Below are 23133 nucleotides of genomic sequence, written 5' to 3'. Positions count from 1 at the left end.
TGCCAGCAGGGAGCAATACATCTCTGTACAATCACATCTGCATCAAATGTGGGAAACCTTTTAATTAACGGTTCTTCTCAATCCACCACAAGAAACATAAATAAGCTTGTTTCTATTTAGATTAGTTTGATAGTTGGGCCGGGTGCCATTTCTTCCTGAAACCTGTTTTTAAAAATGGTTTCCTTTTTTTGAAGCGACTATCATTGGTAGTTCTAACAGTTCCAAAAGTGTGTTGTGGCTGATTTTGGCCTATCCTTGTGTGACTTGCATAGGGACAGTCTGTGTGCAGATACTATTACTACCGTAGAACAGTTTTTCATTAGATATGGGGAATATTTATATATTCTTTTATTTATTTTTGCATAGTAATGTATTGGAATGCAAGTCTCCTTGTTGATCTCCCTTACATTTCCATTTCAGTCTCTTCTAGTACGTTTTTTATTCTCTCAAAATTTGAAAAGCCTGCGAAAAACGAAGTGTTTTTTCACAAATAATTAAAGAACAAGACTTGATTCATTGTTGCTTGAAATAATTAGACTGTTCGAAATCAAAAATAAAATGTACATTTGTTTTTTCTCACTGTTCAGCAGCGGTCAGGTCGTTTTTAAACCAGGGGTGGCCAACTCCCGTCCTCAAGGGCTACCAACGGGTCAGGTTTTCAGGATATCCCTGCTTCAGCACAGGTAGCTCAATTGGTCTCTTAACTGAGCCACTGATTGAGTCACCTGTGCTGAAACAGGAATATCCTGAAAACCTGACCTGTTGGTGACCCTTGAGGACCTGCTAGCTGGGACTGCCTGCTAGCTGGGACTGCCACGTAGAGGACCTGTTGAATTTCCCTGCAGGTCTCTGAATTGTTTGTCAATCAAGTGTTTCCTTTCCCTTTATCCCACTTGTCCTTATCAGGGAGCCCATAGAGATAAGGGGAGGGGTACCTGACTGTTAAAGCGCTCGCTGATCACACACAAGGGAAATCGGACCCGTCCCAAGTCTAACTTTACCAAATAAAGTAAAAATACAGATTTGGTTAAAAAGTTCTCAATTGCCCAGATAAGAGCCCTTAAACATGTCACTTTGGTCCTAGGAGGAATTGCCCCTGTCACGTATGACACACCTGTGAGCATGTGACCTGCATATGAGACATGGGTTAATACGCAGTTCTATAGCTGTCCCATTTTTCACCTTCGCAAATGTCCCTCAAATGAACAATATCTCCCCTCTATCCATCCCAATATATCACCTGTCACGAACAGCACACTTGTGAGCACGTGACGTAGATCTGCGACCAGGGTTAATACACGAGGCTACTCTAGCCCAGGGGTCGCAACTTTTACTGCCCCATGTACCCAGTGCTGACAGGTCATTGTCACATACAAGTAACTTCAGAGTCAAGCTATTAAAATAGTTATTTGGAGTTGGTGGTCCCAATGTGTATTTTATTTAGCATTTTTTATGAGCTAAAAGTCTCATTCTAATGGGAAATAAGTGACTACAAAAATGAAAAATGGTGTTGCATAACATCACCAATTTTAGGGTGTAAAGGTAATAGGAATATTGTAACATAATCCAAAACTCAGAATATCTGGCCGTAGTATCACTGTACATGTGGGAAAGACACAAATTCACATCCGACCTCTTGCTGCATTTGGAGCCTGTAACTCACTGAGATGATATCTAATACATTTTATTATTATTATTATTATTATTATTACTTTTTGGTTACAATGAAAGACCCATTACCCCACCAAATGTAAACTCTCAAAAGGGTTGTTATATTATTTTTTTTCATGGTCTGTTACACCCTGAGCAGCGCAACTATAAATATTGTAAAATGTCGAAATAATCATGTTCTCTAAATGAGTTCTGGACACGCGTCCAGCTCCTGTGATGTTAATTTCTTCTCCTTGCATTGCATTTTCCTATCTCCAATGCAGTTGTCTGAATAAATTGCCCAGTTCTTTGTTTTAGTTAAAATAAATGCCAACGTTTGCCCCTCGGCATGTGTGACCCCGACTCTAGGTTTCACAGTATGACATTTTATTAGCGTGTTACGCAGTGCAGCACTCATCGGGTTAAGTGCTGAATTATATTTCATCAACTCCGTTCTAATGCGCAGGAAACTGACCTAGATTGCCGCTGCATATTTTCCCCTCCGGCTGTCTTTATATTCTGGTTAGCAACAGCAGAGAGCCACCAAGTCGGAGTGGCCGTGATATTCTGTCCTTTGTATTTGCCTTTTGAACCCTGCCTTTAGTTATGACCCTTTGGGGCAGCGGTGGGCAACTCCAGTCCTCAAGGGCCACAAACGGGTCAGGTTTTTGGGATATCCCTGCACAGGTGGCTCAGTCTTCAGCTGAGCCACTGGTGGTTAAGCAGGGATATCCTAAAAACCTGACCTGTTGATGGCCCTTAGGGACTGGAGTTGGCGACCCCTGCCTTAGGGCCAGAATCACAAAACACGACTAAATTTGGTCTCCTAACGTGATGTTAAACAGGAACGGATGTGACGTCCCCCGAGATGATAACGTACAGTAGTATTCTTGGAACTAATTATTTTTCCAAAACAATGTCTGACATACATTTGCACAGGCTTAACCCCGTTTTACTGTTGCATTATCTTCCTAAAACGTGGCGGTAATTACGTCTTGGCATTCTTTCTATCCAGGGCCTTCAGGCCTTCAGCTGGAGTAGAGGAGAGGGAAATAATGCGATGTTGGGTAACTCCTGATTAACTGTGGTGTTAAACTCATCCAGACACTGCAAAAGCCAAGGTCTGTATGTGAGGAACGCCAAAGTAACATAAAGTGTCCGACTTAGGGCTCGTCCAGGGTGGCGCTGAGCGCGCACGCTCACGGAAGACACGTTGCAACAATGCACGTGTCCTGCGTGAGCGGGCAGGTGCGCCTGCTCAGCGCTCTGCTGCTTGCCGAGCGAGCAAATTTGAATTTGCCGCTCGCAAGCGCGTCACGTGAGCGGTTCGCCCAATGAGGGCGAAACAGCTCCGTGACGTAGAGGCTGCGCCCCCAGACGCGTGCACACCTAGCCGGCCAGGAAAAGCACGGCCGCGCTGGAGCGCCAGCGCGCCTCTACCCACCCTGGACGAGGCCTTAACCGTAACAAGGTATGATAACATCATTTGCATATCATTAATTTAATTTCTGCTTTATTTTTACTCGTTTCCATTAAGTGATAAAAGCCGGCGTAACCAAATACATTTGACCTAAGACGTATATATTTATGTATGTACTGCTTCACAGCAGTAATACACGTGACATAATATAACACGTAGTGAGAATAAGCGCTTCAGACATAAATGTAACAATGGGAAAAAGTTGCCATGTTAACGTGATGTCATGACATCATTTGACACTGCAACGTCGCATTGCCACGGCAACGAGACACGGTGTGACGTCCGGTGTCACTTGACACTGCTGTTCAGAAAGAGGAGGCGGCCGCAACTAGCCCAACTTCCCATCAGGCCCGATAGTCCTGAGAGCGCGTGAAAAGTATATAGCGGCGAACATTTCTGCCGCACCCACATTTTTGCCGTCCTGGGCCTAATGGGAAATCCGCCACTGGGTCCTGGTCAGTGTATCCGAGATGTATAGTATCAGGCACGGAGCGGCTCATATGCTTCAAGTAGGTGTGTTTTAAGATGGGTCTTAAAGAGGGATAGAGAGGGTGCTAGTCGGCTATTGAGGGGAAGGGCATTCCAGAGGTGTGGGGCAGTCAGTGAGAGGCTCAAAGTGGGAGAGGGCTTTAGGTACAAAGGGGTTAGAGAGGAGATATTCTTGAGCAGAACGCAAGAGTTGGGACAGTGCATAGTGACACCGACGCAGACGTACAGTAGGAGGTACCTGAGCTTAAAATAAACATGCAAACAAATACACGGTTACCTGCGCCTGTCAGGCAGTGAGGGGGATAAGAAGGGTCTCGGACATGGTCAGTACTCTATACGGGTTTGGTAATTTTAATCTTTCGCAGCGCTGTACATTGATTTTTGAAGGCACATTGAGCCCAAGCCCATTCTTTGCCCTGTGGCGCTTATGAGCTAATTTTGGTGCCTCAGGCACAGGGAGATAAAGTGACTTGCCCAAGGTCATAAGGAGCTGACACCAGGAATTGAACCAGGTTCCCCTGCTTCAGTGAGAGCAGTGTGATTTTGTTTTCAGAGTCGGGGACTTTACTCACGGCGCCTCCGTCTTCAGCTACATGGTCGTATTGCTTCTGGGTTAAAATATTCAACAGTAGTGGTAATCTGTAGCCCGTGGTAACACAACTATTCTATCACTGGCAGGAGAGCAGGAACTAAATTTCGGGTGGGGAAGCTGTACATACAGAATAAGTCATATACAGTACATACATTGCCATAATCATTGTCATAATGTATAAATATATGCCCCCCCATGCTGACCGTAGGTGTGCATAGGTGACGTAACATGTTCCCAGTGAGGGAAGCAGGATAATGTTTCTGATTGCGGGGAGCACAATGTATTTCAAGCCAGAAACTAAAAGTTAGCAGAGCTGTTTGATACATAATTCACATTAGTGTTTTATTTTCAAAGTATTAATGCATTTTTAATGGTATATAAAATTCATGCTTTTCAACATGATGGAAGGGTTGTCAGAAATAGAACTTCTGCATAGAAACGCTTTAAGCATATTGTAACAGGGACTTATCACTGTTTGAGAGAAACTGCCTCTAAATCCCAGCAGTGTGCTGATTTATTGCACACAGGCAATCAACCAGACTCCATCTGCCTGATTAGGACTTTTAGAAAAGCCTGATTGTGAGAAACAGGAGAGATTCCTTAGCTTACATTTGGTCTGACATAAGGAGAAGGAAGACTGCAGAGATTATCCTTAGCCCACAACTGGGCTGACCTGAAGAAAAGATGGTCTTGATGCACACAGGTCATTATGCTGACAACGGGACAAGACCTCTCTATACCAGGACACAGACATTTCCATAGCACACAAGGATGCTGACCCAGGAGTGCAGAGAGGCTTTTTCCTACAGCTACAACAGAGACAGATGAGACTTTCTTTGTGTATGTTTACTGTGGTAACCAGCTTAGCCACCCACCAAGTTAGAAAGGGCTGGAGTAAAGGTTATTCTCCAAAGTGGAGTAGGCCTGTATTTTGTTTTTTTTGTATGTTTTGTCTGGTTAAAGGATCCGGCTCAAAGCCAAGATATTTCACCCTAAAACAGTCTCCATTTGCAAACCTCTGCACAAATCTCTAACGCACAATCTTTTGTAATTAAATTACCCAACTAATGGTATAAAAAAAAAATCTCCGTTCTCATTACGCTTCCACATCACGATTGTTAGTTGGAATCATTTTCTCCCATGCTTAATGAAGAATTGGGAAATAGTGTTCCGGTTTATATTATACTTATATTATGTCTCTGTTACTGAACATGTTAAAGGAGCAATTCATGGCCTTTTAAAATGTTTTTTTTTTTTTTTTAATGGATTTGAAGAAGGGGGTCTCCGGAGCTGAACCCCATTAATTTCAGCTCCTGGAACCCCCTGCTTTCCTAGATACAGACCCCCAAAGGGGGTGCCGGTATCTCCGGCAAGTCTATAGCTCACGTGTCACGTAGGCCAATTAACCTGATGGCGTCACGGGTACCTATTGCCCCGCAGGGCGTGGGAGCTTTGAAACTCTGCCATTAAGGGAACCCTGCTAGCAGAGCGGCAGCTCCTACGGAAGTAAATATCTCGGGAAGCACGGGGTCCCCTGAGTTAAAATTAATGGGGTCCGCTCCGGAGACCCCGTGCTTCAATCCTAGGTTAAAAAATAAATAAAAAAGTTGCCCGCTTGGTTGCCTCTTTAATGGTTGCATGAGGCCATAATGATCTGTACTAGCATACACACCCATTTCTATAATATACACATTCCGAATGTATCTGGAATAATTGTATAGATCAGTGAAAGTACGAGGCCCATCCTTGCTAAGCTGTACTATTCCAGCGACTGAAAATCCCTTCCAGTCCAGTTCGTTGAATGAGCCCGAAAGTGTCTTGTTGAATAGCACAGGTGAGTAAGTATGGGCCTTGCTCCTTTAGCTGAACATTAAATGGCACTGCATCTTAACCCTTTTGGGTGCTCTATGGCAGAGATGCCCAATTCCAGTCCTCAAGGACTACCAACAGTGTATGGTTTAAGGAAACCCCTGCTTGAGCACAGGTGGTTCAGTCAAAATGATTGGGCTACTTGTGTAAATGAGAGAATCGCCTTCAAACCTGCAGCTAGTGGTCTTGAGGACTGGATTTGGGAGCCTCTGCCAGAGCACTCCGGACGCCCCATGATGTAGTAGCTAAGTTCTAAAGGACCTGCTGCATTCCTTCATCTGTGACGGAGCCATCGCGTAACCCGCACCAGAGGGCAGCGTTTCCCCCCCCCCCTCTTTCACATCACCATAGTATTTGTAGTTCTAGGGACCCCTGGCTGCCCAGGTGGTTACCGTTTTTTCAGCTGGGCAGTTAAATAGCCATCCAATAGGAAGCTACAAGTGATGACAGGGCCTGTCATATTGTTTCCCCTGGAGTGAGATTTTAAATGCAACTTAACCTGTAAGTATCTTGGGAACCAGGAGAAGGGGGGGAGGGGTTTAGGGAAGTGTCCCAGGGGTGAAGTAGGGAGGGAGGAGTCCCTAGAACTGACTGACAAAATAACTGGGGGATCCCATGCTGTAAAACAAAAACAAGTGAGGATGGGGTTGCTCTGCATTACCCCTTGGATTCTCCCCTTCTCCTCGGGCAGTTCTAATGTATGGTAAGCAGAGTCGTAGTGACACACGGATTCAGACGCCACTTGTTACAGAAAGTAGGTTAAATCCGGATGCAGAGGGTTGGAAACTCTGGGAGATCTATGATTTGAATATTAACCCCATTCACTGCCAGAGGGGGCCTGCAAAGCAATATACCAGGGGTCTCAAACTCTGTCCTCATGAACCACTGATTGAGCCACCTGTGCTGAAGCAGGGATATCCATAAAAGCTGGCCTGTTGGTGACCCTTGAGGAGTGAGTTTGAGACCCCTGCAATATACAGAACAATGTGCTGTAGCCCCTTCTGGCAGAGAAAGGGTTAATATTCTGTGGGTTTATGCCGCTGACGCAACATGATGATTTCTAGTTAAACCATTAATTAAAAGCCAAATTGGATGGAAGAAGCACTTAATATTTAAACTGTCACCCTATTCCCGGCATATGTTCAACATTTGGGACTGTATTTGCTAAGCAGTGCTATCTTCCATAAGATCTCTTCTGTTGCTGGAAGACTCCTTACAACCCATTCGTTTGAACAGGCAGTAGAGTCTTCTGGATTAGCACTGCTTGGTAAACGGGGCTCGTAATAGTGTGTGTGTGTGTGTGTGTGTGTGTGTCTCTCCTCTGGTGCACTCTAAAGCACATAATGAAAAATACTTATCAGGTGGGCTGCAGGTAGGACAGGGATCACCAGCAAGTCCTGTAAATATAAGGTGAAAGGAATCCACAGGCACTCACCGATAAGTTTATTTACCACCTAAGGAGAACCAATGTATACAGAGCAACGCTTTGGTCCTTTCTCGAGCTTGAGAAAGGACCGATAGGTCCAAAACGTTGCTCTGTATACATTGGTTCTCCTTATGTGGTAAATAAACGTATAGCTTTTGCAACTTGATGGCAAGTGCTTTGGATTCCTTTCTCTATCAAGAACAAAGTATCCCAATTGAGCACTCGAGTATACAAGGATGCAAAAAATGTATTCAACGTCACTAAAAACATAATGTGTGTGTACTTTGGGTACCTTTTCTACAACCCAGAATACATTCAATAACCTACAGGGGGTAACGATCACAATGAACAGTATTAAACTTTAATCTTATAATAGACCTTATTCATAGCTATTTCTTGTACAGTAATTAAGCTGCAGCACAGGCTGGCGAGTCTGTTTTGCGAACATTCTCCTAATGTGAGCGATCTTCTCCATTCACCACCGACCGAGTAACCGGAACCTTCTGGTTTGGGTCACTAACGCCACTTTGTATTACGCTGGTGATCTTTTTGTCAGGGTTGCCAAGAACGTTACTAAAATGTTTAAAATAATATCGGCTCTGCACAAAAACCGATGCTGAGCTGTAATTCCATCAGCGTCTGACCCTTCATAAATGGGTCCTTACAGATTCAGGTTTTTGAACACTATAGCGGTCATGTTACAGTAGATTGTTTGCGTTTGGGATTTAATGCCAGCATCTCTAGCATTTGGTAGCAGACGCCAGCGGGCTCACTTTATTCTTCTTCCCGTGGGCTCTCGCTGTCCTTCAGTAGCTTTCACCGTCTCAGTCTCTCCTCGGGGGCTCAGGAGAGGATATTGTCCTTTTTTCCATAGTATGAGCATGGAATGATGAACAGATACCAAATGCCATTCCCTCTGCTGACATGGGCATGAGAGGCCCCCACTTCTGAAGCAGGCCAGGGATAGTGGGCAGTGGCTGAATAAATGGGTGCATGGCATTGCGGTCAGCTCGTACACGGGGGGGGGGGCAAGGCATTAACTCTTTGAATCCCAATAGCCACTCGCATGCCTTTTTTTTTTAAATTTTTTTGAAATACATATTTTTTGCTACACATTTTCGACCGGCTTAATGTTTTTATAAGCCTTGCAATTGTTAGCCCATATGATGTTTTTGTTGGGCTTTCCAAGGAAATCCCTCTGCATACCACTGAATGCCCTATATCCCCCTTGGAATCCCTATAATAATAACCAACCCTTAGTGCATGTAAGTACCTGTCCTTATTAGTGTAGGTCATAACACAGCAGATGCACGTGCAACTAAAATGACCCTTCAGGGCATTTGTGTTTTTCTTTCTTTGCGGTTAGCAGACTTTAGAGATATTCAGCATCTTTCCACCATGTTTTCTTAAACGAATTTAGGGTGTAGGGGAAGTAACATATCCCCCCCAACAAGCAGATCCTACAGATCATTGGTTGAGGTGACTTTCATTCATTCTAGCAAAGTAGCCGTGTTGGTCCTTTCTTCCATGTAGTAACAAAGGAGGTGGAGGGGGTAGGGAGGTGGAGGGAGTAGGGGTATGATACCTTTTTTTTATTGGACCAACATGTAGTTTTGTTACAAGCTTTCAATCCTCTTGGGGTCAGGGTTACCCCATGAAGGACCCAGAGAGGTTGGAAAGCCTGTAACATATCAACTACTTGGTCCAATAAAAGGTATCATACCCCCCAATCCCTCTCCCTCCCTAATCCCTCTCCCTCCTTTGTTACTTATTCATTTCTGGTATATGTTTTAACATTTGGGCTCATATTTACCAAGCGGTGCTATGCCTTAAGACACCATTCTGGCGCTGGAAGACTCCATTCTTATGGATTAGCACTGCTTAGTAAATGTGGCTCTTAATAGTTTTTAATGGTACGATTTCACCCACGCAGCATCCAGTCTCCGACTTTTTGAGAAGCATTTCTACAATCCAGAATCAATCGAATAACGTAAGGGGGAGGGGGGCTAAAAAAAATCACAAAATGAACAGTATTAAACTTGACTCTTGTAATTAGGTCTTATTCACAGCTAATTCTTGTAGAGCAGTTAAGTAGCAACCCAGGCTGGTGTTTATGTATTTGCAAATGCACTCTTAATATGAGCTATCTTTTCAGCACCGTTTTCTGTGAACACGCTGGTAAGAGCTTTTCCTAAATCTACAAGCTGAATGTAGGTCAATACACGGAGATGATGGTTGAAATTTAAAGCGACCGTAGTTATTTGAGACACGGTAAGGTACATTTGTACCTGTAAAAAGATCCCCCTTTTTTTTGTTCCTTTTCCTTGCCTCATGTTGACTTAATATAAGATCCATACCTAATATGCTGGTTTGACAAGAAGGCATTAAAAAAAAAGTGCTATTTAAAAGGACATGAAGAATGAAAGGTTGTAAACGGGTCAGAACGATAACGTAGCGAGTCGTGTATAAATACATGTATCGCGAAGTAATAGAAGATAATAGCCTTACCATAGATACACTGATACTGGAGCTATATAGTAGAAAAGAGCAAGGTAGTTAATTAAGCACAGGGAATACAAAGTAATCGCTAGAGGCAAGTAATGGCAATATAGTCTGAACACGATGTTCATTGTTCACTGAAGTTTGCAAATGAAAAAGTAATTTGCGGGTAACATGATCCTTTATATGCTGCTGTTGGCAAAAATCGGGTGAAAAATGGCAAGCATTTTGAGCACTGACCTTTTGCGAAAATAGAGATGTGAAATTTCGGCCAAAATGTGTGCAAAATGCATCCTGAAAACAAGTGCTCTGATCCTGAGGAATTAATATAAATATATTTTTTTGTGTATGTTTTTTTCTCACTAGAGTACAGGCAGACCTCGTTTTACAACGAATGGCTTTTCCAACGCTATGCAATGCATACCTATGTTCATTTTTACAATGCCAAAACGGCTTATCCAACGCTCTTAAGACGCTTTGCAAAGTTGTTTGTGTATGTAATATATATATTATACTATATTATACTATATAATATATTATATTATATATTATGTTATATTATATATATAATACAGTATATGCACTAGATAACGTGTGCTGCATATCTTATTGTCTACATAAAATATTTTGTATATTTTAGCATTAAAAATGCCTTCAGGAACGGAACCTTTCATTTAAACAGTGTTCCTATGGGAAAACGCGTTTCGCTTTACAACGTTTCACTATCCAACGCCATTTTGAGTAACACATTGTGTCGGATAACCGAGGACTGCCTGTATTACGCCTCTGTTATTGCAAAGTGTTCCCTCTGACAGGTTAATGGAAGCTAGTCCAAACAATCTGAATATTAACATTTTTGTACTTCTGTCCATCGTCTGTTAGGACCAAGCCTTGGTAATTATGTTGCTCTAAACCAGGAGTGGCCAACACCAGCCCTCAAGAGCCACCATTAGGTTAGGTTTTCAGGATATCCCTGCTTCAGCACAAGTGGATATCCTGAAAACCTGACCTGTTGGTGGCTCTTGAGGCCTGGAGTTGGCCACTCCTGGTCGAAAGGAAGTAGGTCCTTGGCAGATTTGATTCTGTTTTATGAGAGCAGTATGGGAATCCATGAATGAGCGAGCTGTAGTTTCCATCTTAAACTTGCTCACATGTAGCCGCATTTACAAGACATTTTTTATGTTGGTGCAAAAATGTTCAGTGTGCAAATACACTATTCCAAAATAAAACCATTAGCACAAGTGCTGATGAAGTTATTTCTTTGTGAAACCTAGAGATGGCTGAACTCGTCAATATCCGATCCGCACATGGAAATCTGAAGGCGAATTGGGCAGTAAGAAATGCGGGTGGATACATCCGAATCCTCCATCGGATTACTTCCCGGAGATAACTATTTTAGTAGAGTACCACTTAATATATACTATAACCTTGCTGTCTTTGGTACCGCCGCAGTGGTCACTGCAAAAGGGGATTAGCGCTTCGAGGGGGGATGCCATCTGGGAGCATGGACCCCATGCAGTGTGATGGTGCCCGACGCGGTCTTTGGCCCCGTAGACAGCGAGTCTTGCTACATCATGTATATGCTGAATTTCCGCTAACATTTCGCCCATCTCTAGGGAAACTGACAGAGCCTTTAAATATAGGACTTCTGACCGTATGCAACCATGTAACAACCTTTCCACAAGCCTGCATTATAATTCTGCAAAGTTTATAAAAGGGACAAAATGGACCAAGTAAGTTGAACTACACCTTCAAATAAATAACTTGTCATGAAGCTGCCTGTCTTACTAAACTGTGTAAATAGATCTTGTGGTGGTATGTGGTTTGTTGGTATTTCATGGTAACTGTTGTTGAACGTTTATGTAACAAGGCAGTTTGATAAATGAGTGAAGAGGTGCATTCATTAAGTCACATTTTCAAAACTCCCCTCTTAAAGCGGCACTCCTGGTTTTTTTAATTCATATTTCCGGGGTTAAAATGGGGGGGGGGGGGTGGTGTCTACGGCTCTGGACTGTTAATTTAACACCCGTGGGACCCCCTTGTTCCCGAGATGCTTGCCTCCATAAGGGATGGCAGTAGCGGCTCTGGCTGGGCTGGTTTAATCATAATGGCAGTTTAGCTGTCTCGCGGGCCAATAGGAAGCCGTGACCTCATCCTTTGCGGCTTTCTATTGGCCTGAGTGACTGGGTCATTTAAATCTATAGAGCTGCTACCAGAACCCCCTACGGACGTTTGTATTTTGGGAGCAGGGGGAGCCTGGAGCTGAAATGAATGCAGTTAAGCTCTGGAGGCCCCCTGCCTCCCATCTAGGGTTCGGAGGAATGATTAATTTATTTTTTTGAGCATATGCTCCTTTTTTAAATGAAGATTTCAATAACCCTGACTGTCTGCTGTCCCACACCCAGTCACTCCTACCAACCATTGTGACCAAGCACGGCCATCTACTGCACTTATTCCCTCACCTGTGGTCTCTTGAACATACCTTTCCTATTGTCTGATTTTCTTTGCACTTATTGTATTATAACTTCCTGTACACTCTCTCTCAAAGTGTGCAGTATAGCTGTGGGCGCTATATAAATAGATATATAGTGTATATCTTTTTTTTTTTTTTTTGTCTTTTTCCTTTCCTTTCCTTAATATAGAACCCCAAGATTGATTTTAATTATTTTTCCATTTAAAGACCTTTTCAGAAGGGACATAGGAGCCGTAAAAGATCTACATGGAGTGGGAAATGCATTTCTTTTCATGCCAGTGGCATCTTCGCTGACACACTTTGTGAGAATGTAGCATGTACAGCAGTATTTCAGGAAGCCCTTTGAGAGGCTTGGCAGGAATGTGCTCATTAGTTTCAATATTATTTTAGTAGACAGAGGAAAAAAGTTTCCCTGCGTACACTGAATACACACGGGAGAACCTTTTGATAAGTTGATGTTATATTGATACCACAATATTTGTTCTCCTGCCATTCGTTGTTTTTTTAATTTTTTTATATGTATGTCTTTATTTATATAGCGCCATTAATGTACATAGCGCTTCACAGCAGTAATACACGTGACAATCATATAGATACCAAATAATACAAATAAGATATCATGGGAATAAATGCTTCAGACATTAAAAGTAATATTTAGGAAAAGGAGTCCCAGCTCCGAAGAGCTTACTATATATTTATTATATTTTTTTCCGAGCACATGACTTTCGGTTTCCACAATCATTTCTGTTTCCCTTGGCACATTGCATTGTCACTTGTCCAAAATATTCTCTTTTTACAAATAGCTTTTTTTTTTTTTTTTTTTACCGCCCCCCCCCCGTTCTCCCCTCATCCTGTTCACATTTAATCTAAAATTCTGCTCGTTTTTATCTTGGAGAAATACAGCGGAGAAATGCTGAGCTTGCACAAAGTCTCCAATCCGTAGAATTTTTCTTCCCTTGATGTTCTTTCTTTAGGACCATGACTAGAATGTATAAAGGCAGTCCTCGCTTTTCCGACACAATGCGTCCCGCAAACCCGCGTCGGAGACGAGACAGTCGGAAAGCGGGTCCCATGTTGACGGGCAGCGGTTTCCGTCAGATACGTGAAAACCGCGGCGGAAAATTAGTTTTTGTCCTGCATTATGCTCCGTCTGAAAACGCATCCGACGGAAAGGAAAACGAGGACTACCACCTGTGTATTGTGTATTGTTGTAATGTGTCCCGCTCAGTGACCAACATTATCACATTGATAAAATGGCAGATTGTGTTGGTTTCACATATTTCAACTCAAACCATATTTAAAACAAACATTTTCTCTTGTTGAGAACAATGTCTGATAATAACTGCATCCAGTTTTAGTTACTGATCTGCTTTTGTACAAGTGGTTACACCTTGTACCAAGCCATAAATAACACTGTTTTATTTTATCAGTGTTTGGGTCTCAACTGGACTTTAAACATTTTATTGTATTTTTTAACTATTAACAAGTGCCTTTCTCTAACTTATTTTTTTCTTTTTTTTTGTGTGTAAATACAAGGCTACTCTTTGGTCACTTAATATTAAATCCACCCCAGAAAGCCGATTTGAATTCCTATAATGTTAGTCTTTCCCCCTGAGTGTGTCCTTTAAAAAAAAAAATAAACTTTTTATTTTTAATTCTGGTGTTCTAAAATCCTGATTTTCTTAATCTCCTAGCTTTGCAAGTTAGCATGATAACCTGTAGGCTGCACTAAGATATGGGGAGAGCTACATTCTTATCTAGCGGACAGACGCTTAATATTTCAAACGGTTATCTCCTAAATAGAGCATCAGATTCTGAAAATAAAAACCCGCTTTGGAAAGGCAAGAGGCGATCTAAAGTAAGATCTATAATACAAAAAAAAGTACAGCAATATTACAGCTGTTACTCCTGTGATGTGGTGTTCATCATAGATACATAATAACGACTTTGGGGAGATTGTACTGAAGAACCAAATCTGTAACTGAGCGCTTCAAACTCATATCCGCATTGTCAAGAGAATTAGTGGGGGTGAAGGTGGCAACAATCCTTGATTTTTAAAAAATGAAAGAAAAGAACCAGACAATCTGTCCAATGTTAGTTATGTCATAGCTCTAAAAAGGTGCAAAATAGTAGATTGCAAATTGGCAAAAGTATTGCTGCGCAGTGTCTCCAGGTATCGTCAAACTTGGAGCATTTACTGCAGGGGTGGCCAGCTCCAGTACTCAAGGGCCACCAACAGGCCAGACATTGGGGCTATCTCTGCTTCAGCATTAGGTTGCTCAGTCATTGATTGAGCCACCTGTGCTGAACTGGGAATATCCTTAAAACCTGACCTGTTGGTGGCCCCTGAGGACTGGAGTGTGCTACAGTAGGAAAGAAGCGACAAGCATCCGGAGCAGCAGCACAAACAATGGCAATGATTGAAAGTCCGGGTGCTTGTCGCTTCTTTCCTACCTTCAATCCACCGGATCCAGGACGCACGCCACCTGGGAGTGTGGGAGGTTTTTCACTGCTGTAGGTGCTGCTCCCACACAGCTGCCAGGACAGGACCGTCAAAGCCACAGCGCCTCACGAACACCCGCTTGTCAAAGCAATATGGGAGCGGGGTGACCAAGACAGCGGTAAGAAGATTTCTACTCCCATGCCTCTGGGTTTCCCTCCCCTTGCTAAGCGGCACCACATATGTACCTCTCCATAATACAGCACAGGTAAGACTGTGTTAGCACTTACCCAGAGCTCACATACCACTGGTGTGTGCTACCCCTGATTTAGAGCTCCGAATAGTTGCTGTTTTTCACTGCAATGATAACTCTGTGTATATAAGTAACTAACTGGTCTAGTATTGTCCCCACTCCCAGCCTCCCCTTATTCTCCCAGCACACAGGGGGTTAGAAACCTGGATAAGAGAACTTGTTTGGCAGAACACCATATCATTTTATACGTTGTTTACAGATTGCTTTTGGCTAGAAGAATTTTGTTATACGTATAAGGGCATAACGGAGTATTTATAATCGTGAGTTTATGAGAGCCAGGGAGCAGACAAAAACAGTCTTTTAACCTCTCGGGAACATAGGGCCACAGCAGCAGAAAATCTCTGTTATTATTTTAGGATCGCTGGTAATGTAACATTATATATTGCAGGTACAGGAAGGAAAGTATGGAAATGACTAGTTCTGCGATCGGATTCCACCTGATTTTAACCCTCGAATGCTTTGCTGCATCACAATAAATTGTATGTTCTCCACCAGGGGCGAGGGGGGGGGAGATATATATTTTGCAATGTCTTTTCCCTTAAAATCACAGCCATTGCTTCTGTATCTTGAGCTCCTCCTCATGCAGTGTAACGGGCGTTAAAGTATGGTCTATAAATTATTCCCACACGAAGGGTAGCTCCAAATATTAAGGTATCTGCTCCGTGTGCTGTCTTTCAGGACTTTTGCCTCTAATTACCAAAGCTGGTTTAAATACTGGTTCAATCAGCAAATTAGAGCTATAAAGATAAGGAAAAACAATATAGAACATGATTATATTAACAAACAAAACAAGGGGGAGTTCCCAGTGATCAAATTGAATTAAACGGAATAGGATATGCCAATAGATAATGTAAATGCGTAGGAAAATGCATACAAATGCACAATGTGCGGGAAGAATATATACAGTGTAGAAAAGTCAAATAACAATAGAAAGTGTTCACGGTGATGTGAGGCCATCACACTCTAAATATAATGTGACATGGAGGGAAAGATGAGGGGGAAAAGGGTATAGGGGAATAAGGAGGGCAACGGTTTTTTTTTTTGGGTGGGGGTGTGTAGTGGTGGGGGGGGGGGTTCCCTTCAGGCCCGTTTCCAAAGACGGATGAGATTTTAAAAAAAGTACTTCCCTTAATCCTTATAATTAACCTTTTATAACCAGTTGTAATGGTTAATGTTCATTTGAAGCAGTTCTCTAATAGCCTATGGCCTGGGACATGGTGCAGGGAGCGGCGCTGGGCAGCGCTGATGCTCATGCTCTGCTGCTCAAGCAGGAGATTTTTCTTGTCCCTGCATGAGCGTCAGCGAGCGCGCTTGTGTGCCGAGTGGGAGGCTTTCGGGAGGCGGAGCGGGAGGCAGGGCTAGCGCGCCACATCACGGCGCCTATGTCACGGACTGCCATTGGCTTCTGGCAGTCACGTGACCGGCCCTGCACTTGCATGAGCGGCACAATTTAATCTTGCCTGTCTCCTGCATTTCCACACGCCTCCGCAGGGATAATGTTTCCCCTCAGCGCGCCTCAGCACGGTCTTTTTGACCATGTCCGAGGCCTAAGGCTACGGCCCTCGCTGTCTGCGCTGCACTCGCTCGTGCAGCCGAGTTCCCCGGTCTGCAGGGGAAAAGACATGGGGGGGGGGGAGGGGGTTGGGGCATGAAGGGGCTGCTCCAACTATATTCAAATGCGATTGTGTTCACTTATGAGTCAGTGGCCCATGTCTGTACTGTAAGAGCTACACTTCAGCCTTTGATCCTCTCACGGTCTTCATGTTTTTGACCATCACTTTCAAGTCAATCCTCTTGTCTCCTGTGTAATTCTAAAGGTTCTCAACCTCCGCTCTGCTGTAACTGTGCAGGAAATAAACAAAAAATAACTTGCTCATATATTTCTAAAACTTGATATTTGTCTGAAATCTCAACTCTAGCTACCCCATTAACCACAAAGCTAGGACTGACTATCATGGGACATTCTCCTGGACGTGCTGCATACTGTATGATGCATATGAAATCCAGGCATCACTGGATCCAAGATTTATGTCCTAGTGGAACAGTGAACCTGTGTTACATTTCTCAGAATACATCCTACCGAGATGATAATTAGCTGCCTTTGAACCTTGCACACAATCCGAAAACAATTATGAGTCTATTAAATGGAGCTATTGAGGGCAAAAGGCAAACCCCGTGAGCTAAAACGTCTTTAACCTTCTGAGTCCCAGAAGGGCCTGATATGCAATGCTTTGTATGTTCCTCTAACACGGGAGGGGGTACTCTGTTTCTATTGGAAGTTTATATAGCCACAGTCTAGTTTTATATGAAATCACCCTGTCTTGAAACAATATACACATTCTGTCACTGTGCTGTGGTTACAGGCACTCTACCAAAACTCATGATGCTGATGCTTCCCCTATTCCACATGAGGTAAAATGTCTCTTTCCTCTTAGCAGCAGTCAAAGCTGCCGTTAAAAAAATCCCCTTAATATGTGCAGCAATACAATCTACACAGTGATAAGTAATTAGCTACGTTGCCGATCGATCTGTTCTCCTGTGATCGATTGGTGAAGACTCTGCTCGGGGGTTCACTAAATGGCTGTCAGTGCTGCAGAAGAGGGACAAAGATGCAAAGTTCTGTGGGGAAGATCATGTGACCAGGCAGTCACTAGATACAATTGGGGCACTGCTATAGAGAGGGCAGGGCCCAAAAAGGTGTGCCAGAGCCTGTTTCAGAAGAGGAAGGGGATGTGACTTTGTAAATGATTGCTATAGAAACAAATAATGCTTGTTACATTATAAGACAAAAAATGTCATTCCGAATTATTATTTTTTTTTCATTTTAAAAGTATTTTCTCTTAGTACAGAACAGATTTATATATATAAAAAACACGCATGTAGGATATTGCATAGTCTGCAGATTTAAATGTGTTCACTTCAGAATTCCGGCTCTCGGGGCGTAATAAAGCAGTAATCTGCTAGAAGAGGAGTGGCCAACTTCAGTTCTCAAGGGCCACCAACAGGTCAGGGTATCACTGCTTCAGCCGACAGAAGCCCAATGCTACATCCAGCATGACAGAAATACACAGTAAAATACTTATATATTCTCTTGAAATAGGGTCATTTAGTTTAACCCTTTGGCCAAAGCGTTGTAAGCTTGCGAACCACGACAAGGCAGGCACCTGTTCGCAAGTCCTAACACTACCAGATAAAATACTAATATACCTCTATTAGGATTAAAATTCTCATTTACCTCTATTAGGAGGGAGAAAGACCACATTGGATCTATATCCAGCAGAATGAGGGACTTGCAAACTAGGGAAGTGGGGAGGGGCGGGCTTAAAACCTGGGAGGGAGGAGTCACTAACCTCCACGAGCTGGAACAGCTGAGAATGGGTTAACAAACCACTGCTTCAGCACAAGTGGTTTGGTCATTATGACTGGACCACGTGTGCTGAAGCAGGGATATCCTGAAACCTGACCTGTTGGTAGCCCTTGAGGACTGGAGTTGGCCATCCCTGGGCTAGTAGATACCTGGAGATGTACAAGGGATGGCAGGCCCCTCTGCAAGAGATAGGATTGAATGAATGTGCCCTCACTAGAATTACATAGAAAGATATTTGCACAAAGGGCGTTATTACTATGAAGTGTGATATTAGGACTGTGTGTGTGTGTGTGTGTGTGTGTGTGTTTCCCATATCTGTTTTTTGTTTTCTTTCAATGTTTGTTAGAAGGATGAAACTTTGTTTCACCAAATATATCAATTACTTATCATATTCTTGTAAACTACTAATGCGTCATTTGGATATTAAAACCAATATTTATTATCCCAAGCTGCAAAACAAATATTTGTCTACAAAATTTGCAGTGGTTGCCCTAAGGAATGAAGTATGTTTATTTAAAAAAAAAAATCTGATCTCGTGCCAAAGGCTGTTTTCACTGGAACTTCTCTTGCAATCATTGTGCAAACCATTCTTTTTTTTAATTTAAATGTTCCAGCGCCAATATGTATTTTTTAATATGTCCTCTGTACTATTCTTACTGAAGTATAAACTCTTTGTACAGCCTGCAGACAATTTAAATTGCTCTCACTGGGTTTTACGTCAGTCTGATTTTATTTTAGCAGATTGTGTGTGTCCCATATGGACGCACGTCTCAACTCTGATTGCTTTTTATTACCATGCTGCCAGTGTATGCAAATTGTTTGGTGTTGTTGCTCAGTCAGTGACTTGTCAGTATTGACTGATGTGGGAGGTCCCCTTGGCCATGCCATTTTATCTCCACTGCCTTAAATCAGGGGTTCTGAACTCCAGTCCAAGATTCTCCCCCCCTCCACCCCCAAACAAGTAAGATTTCCAGAATATCCATGCTTCAGCACTTGTTGCTCAATCAGTCCCTGCTTCAGCACAGGTGGCTCAGTTTTTGCCTGAGCCTCTAATTGAGCCACCTGTGCTGAAGCTGGGATATCTGTAATACCTGACCTGTTTGTGGGGGTGGGGGGGGGACTGGGGTTAAGAGCCTCTGCCTTAAGGATTACAAATTAGATGGCAAGGTTTTTGGGGCATTGATTTTATAATTCTTTATATCCTATTGGCAATGTGTATATATAAAAAATACATAACATTCACGCATGACGTCTGTCACACACCGCTTGCAATCAAAAACACAGGTAATGTGATCGGCTAAAGTACATGTAGGGTATTTTTCGTATGGAACACCGTTCAGCTCACGAGGATCCCTGGCTCTAATTTAATAGTAATAATAATAATAATTTAAAAAAAAATTGAAGTCAAATGTTCGGAGTTAGGCTAGGTGCCTGCTACAGTGCGCGCTAAGGCGTGCGCTGCAAGGACAACAACCAGCCTTGGCCGCTGAACTGCACGGCCACATTAATCTGAAGACCGGATGTCTGTGTTCACGACTTGCGATGGAGCGCTAGCCACGCCCCCGGCTGTTCAGCCAATGAGGGCGAACCTGCCGGGTGACATCATGCCCGCCTCCCCCGTCTTTCCCCCTGCAGCTCTCCGCAGACCGGGGATCTCGGCTGCATGAGCTGGCAGGCACGCGTGCAGCGCTGACACCGGGGCCTCAGCCTTACCGCTGCAGGAGTTGAGACCCCCCCCCCCTCCCCGCACTTACAGAAAAAGTTGTAGGACAGCCTGGACAGTTGGAGAGTTGGTGACGTCATCACTGTCACGGTAGCTTATGACAAGATATAATGAACACCAAATATCTGGGTTGAACTGAACGAGGCTTAGATATAATAAAATATAATTTATTCCTTAAATAAGGTGAACACAGCAATATAGTACAATTAACAGGCAAGAAAATAACACTTACTTAGGGTTGGGGAATGGAGAAGTATCCACTAGCAATTCTCCAGCTGTCCAGTGACATTCAAGATGGAATCAGAAGCACAACTCCAGCAATCCAGTGACATTCAAGATGGTATCAGAAGCACAACTCCAGCAATCCAGCACAACTAAAAACTGTAGGGTTGACACAGTTTATATACCTGTGCAACCCTATTCTTAACATTGAACACAGCCTATTGGTGAACAATTATCTGTATCCACTCTCTAATGTGGAGACACAGACTAACCCATGCCCTCGGGTAACAATTAGACTGGCATAGGCCACCTCTCTGGGGAGTAGTTTTCGGCTGAGGTACACAACAGGGTGCTCTCTACCGTCGTCCCCCACTTGGCTCAACACAGCCCCAATGCCATAGTCCGAGGCATCAGTCTGTATGAGGAAATGTTTGGTATAGTCCGGAGCAGCCAGTATGGGGGCCCCAGCAAGCGCAGTTTTCAGTGCCTGGAAAGCAGTTTCACAGGCAGGAGTCCAGGTGATAAGCACAGGCAGTTGCTTCTTAGTCAAATCAGTCAGGGGTTTGGCCACGGCGCTGTACTGTGGGACAAACTTCCTATAGTACCCTGCGGTGCCCAAAAATGCCATGACCTGTTTCTTGGTTTTTGGAACAGGCCACTGAACTATGGCTTCTACCTTGGTTGGCTCTGGTTTGAGGTGTCCTCCACCCAGCCTGTGCCCTAAGTACAGGACCTCTGCCATCCCTACCATACACTTAGCGGGTTTCAAGGTAAGCCCAGCCTCCCTGACCCTATCCAGCACCGCAGCTACATGTCCTAAATAGGAGTCCCAGGAATCACTAAAGACAGCAATGTCATCTAAGTAAGCCCTGGCATAGCTCTGCATCCCTTCCAGTAACCTATTGACCAGGCGTTCGAAGGTAGCCGGGGCATTCTTCATCCCAAATGGCATCACTAAAAACTCATAGAGGCCACTTGGAGTGATGAATGCTGACTTCTCCCTAGCCTCCAGGGTCAGTGGTATTTGCCAATAGCCTTTGCTCAAATCCATAGTGGTCAGATACTTTGCCCCCGCGAGTTCATCTAGTAACTCATCCATGCGGGGCACGGGGTAGGCATCTGACTCCGTCCCAGCGTTGAGCAAGCGGTAGTCCACACAAAACCGGGTGGTCTTATCCTTCTTAGGAACTAGGACTACCAGGCTTGCCCAAGGACTCTGGGACGGAGTAATAACCCCTAGGGTCAGCATCTCCTCTATCTCCCTCTCCATACTGGTCTTGACCTCTGCTGACACTCTATAAGCATGCTTATGCAGAGGCCGCAGGTCCCCTGTGAGCACTGGGTGTTTTGTGAGGTGTGGTCCCTGGCATGTCAGTGAAGAGGGCCCCATATTTAGCTAGCATGTCCCTGGCTTCTCCCTTCTGCCTAGCACTCAACTGTGCCCCTATCTCCACCTGCTCCACAGTGTTTCCCTGCCTGCTAGAAATCATAAGGGGTCCTACAAGATCCATCGCTACTTTCTGGAAGGGTTCCCCTATTATCGGTAGGGGTTTCAGGGGTACCTTCACACGGTCGCCCGTCTTACCCACTCGCTGGCAGGCATCACAAGAGCGGCAGAAATTGCCCACATCTCGAGATGCCCCCGGCCAGTAGTAACGCTGTAATAACCGGGCTCGCGTTCTGTTGACCCCCCTGATGTCCCGCTAACGGAATAGAGTGAGCTACCCGTAACAGTTGCTGTCGGTACCCCTGGGGTACTACTAGCTGTCACTTACCGGTCAATCCCTCTATCCCTGGGTTCCCTTCTGCTCTATACAGGAGTCCCTTATACCATAGGCAGTGCTCAGTGCCTTCCCCTGCCTGAGATTCGGACACCCGAAGTCTCACGCCGGCCAGGGTAGGATCTGTCTTCACTGTCTCCCTAAACTGGGCTCCTAACTCTGGCCACCCCCCAGTCATGTCATTGTCCGGAGAATGGGGAAGGGTGAGGGGAAACAGTAAGTCAGTCTGTGGTTGCAACTGATCCTGGCTTACCTCCCCGGGCTCCTCTGTGCCCTCCGCTAACGTTGGTCCCAAAGGCTGGGGGACTGGCGCCGCCGCCATTGCCGCTTTCTGGCTCCGGGTAACCGCCGCCACTGCAGCGGGTTTGGGCACTCGGTCGTAGGTGCAGGTCATCGGTCCCAGATGGTTGCCAAGAAGAACATCGGCATCCAAACCGGGTAAAACCCGCACCTCCCGCACACCCTGGCCCTCCCCCCAATCCAAAAAGATTCTGGCCACTTGCAGGAAACGTGGCTCTCCATCGGCCACAGTGATCTGTATCCCAGGGCCTGGGATCAATTCCTCTGGCCGGACTATATCCGGTCGGACCAGGGTCACTGCAGCTCCGGAAACCAGCAAGCCGACTGCTTGCCGGTCACCGACTGTGACCGGGGTGAGATGTCTGCTCCGGCCGTCCGTCTGCTGCAGGTCTGCGCTGAGATGTCCTCCGCTCCTGGCTGTAGGCACCGATGAAACCGGGACAGGCGTTGCATGGGATGTCTCGCTGGGAGTCGGTTCCCTGACCGGTCCGGAGTCTGTGGTGGAAGCC

The 23133-nt window shown here is 44.4% G+C and overlaps 1 protein-coding gene across 8 annotated transcripts in view; it reads left to right on the top strand.

Annotated features, from left to right (window-relative positions):
- Positions 1-23133, top strand: part of INPP5A (inositol polyphosphate-5-phosphatase A) — a 334901-nt gene that overhangs the window by 5753 nt on the left and 306015 nt on the right. For 2 of the 8 annotated variants that reach the window (XM_075612179.1, XM_075612182.1), the window contains exon 2: positions 11622-11738. The exons of the other annotated variants lie outside the window; for them this stretch is intronic. In XM_075612179.1, the coding sequence (XP_075468294.1) occupies positions 11730-11738 (9 nt within the window). In that variant the 5' untranslated portion in view covers positions 11622-11729. The remainder of the gene's footprint in view (positions 1-11621; positions 11739-23133) is intronic. 8 annotated transcript variants of the gene reach the window in all.

The sequence above is a fragment of the Ascaphus truei genome, chromosome 8 (assembly GCF_040206685.1).
Source record: "Ascaphus truei isolate aAscTru1 chromosome 8, aAscTru1.hap1, whole genome shotgun sequence".
NCBI lineage: Eukaryota > Metazoa > Chordata > Amphibia > Anura > Ascaphidae > Ascaphus > Ascaphus truei.
Note: the sequence above shows the minus strand (reverse complement) of the source record. Positions and strands in the feature narration are given on the sequence as shown.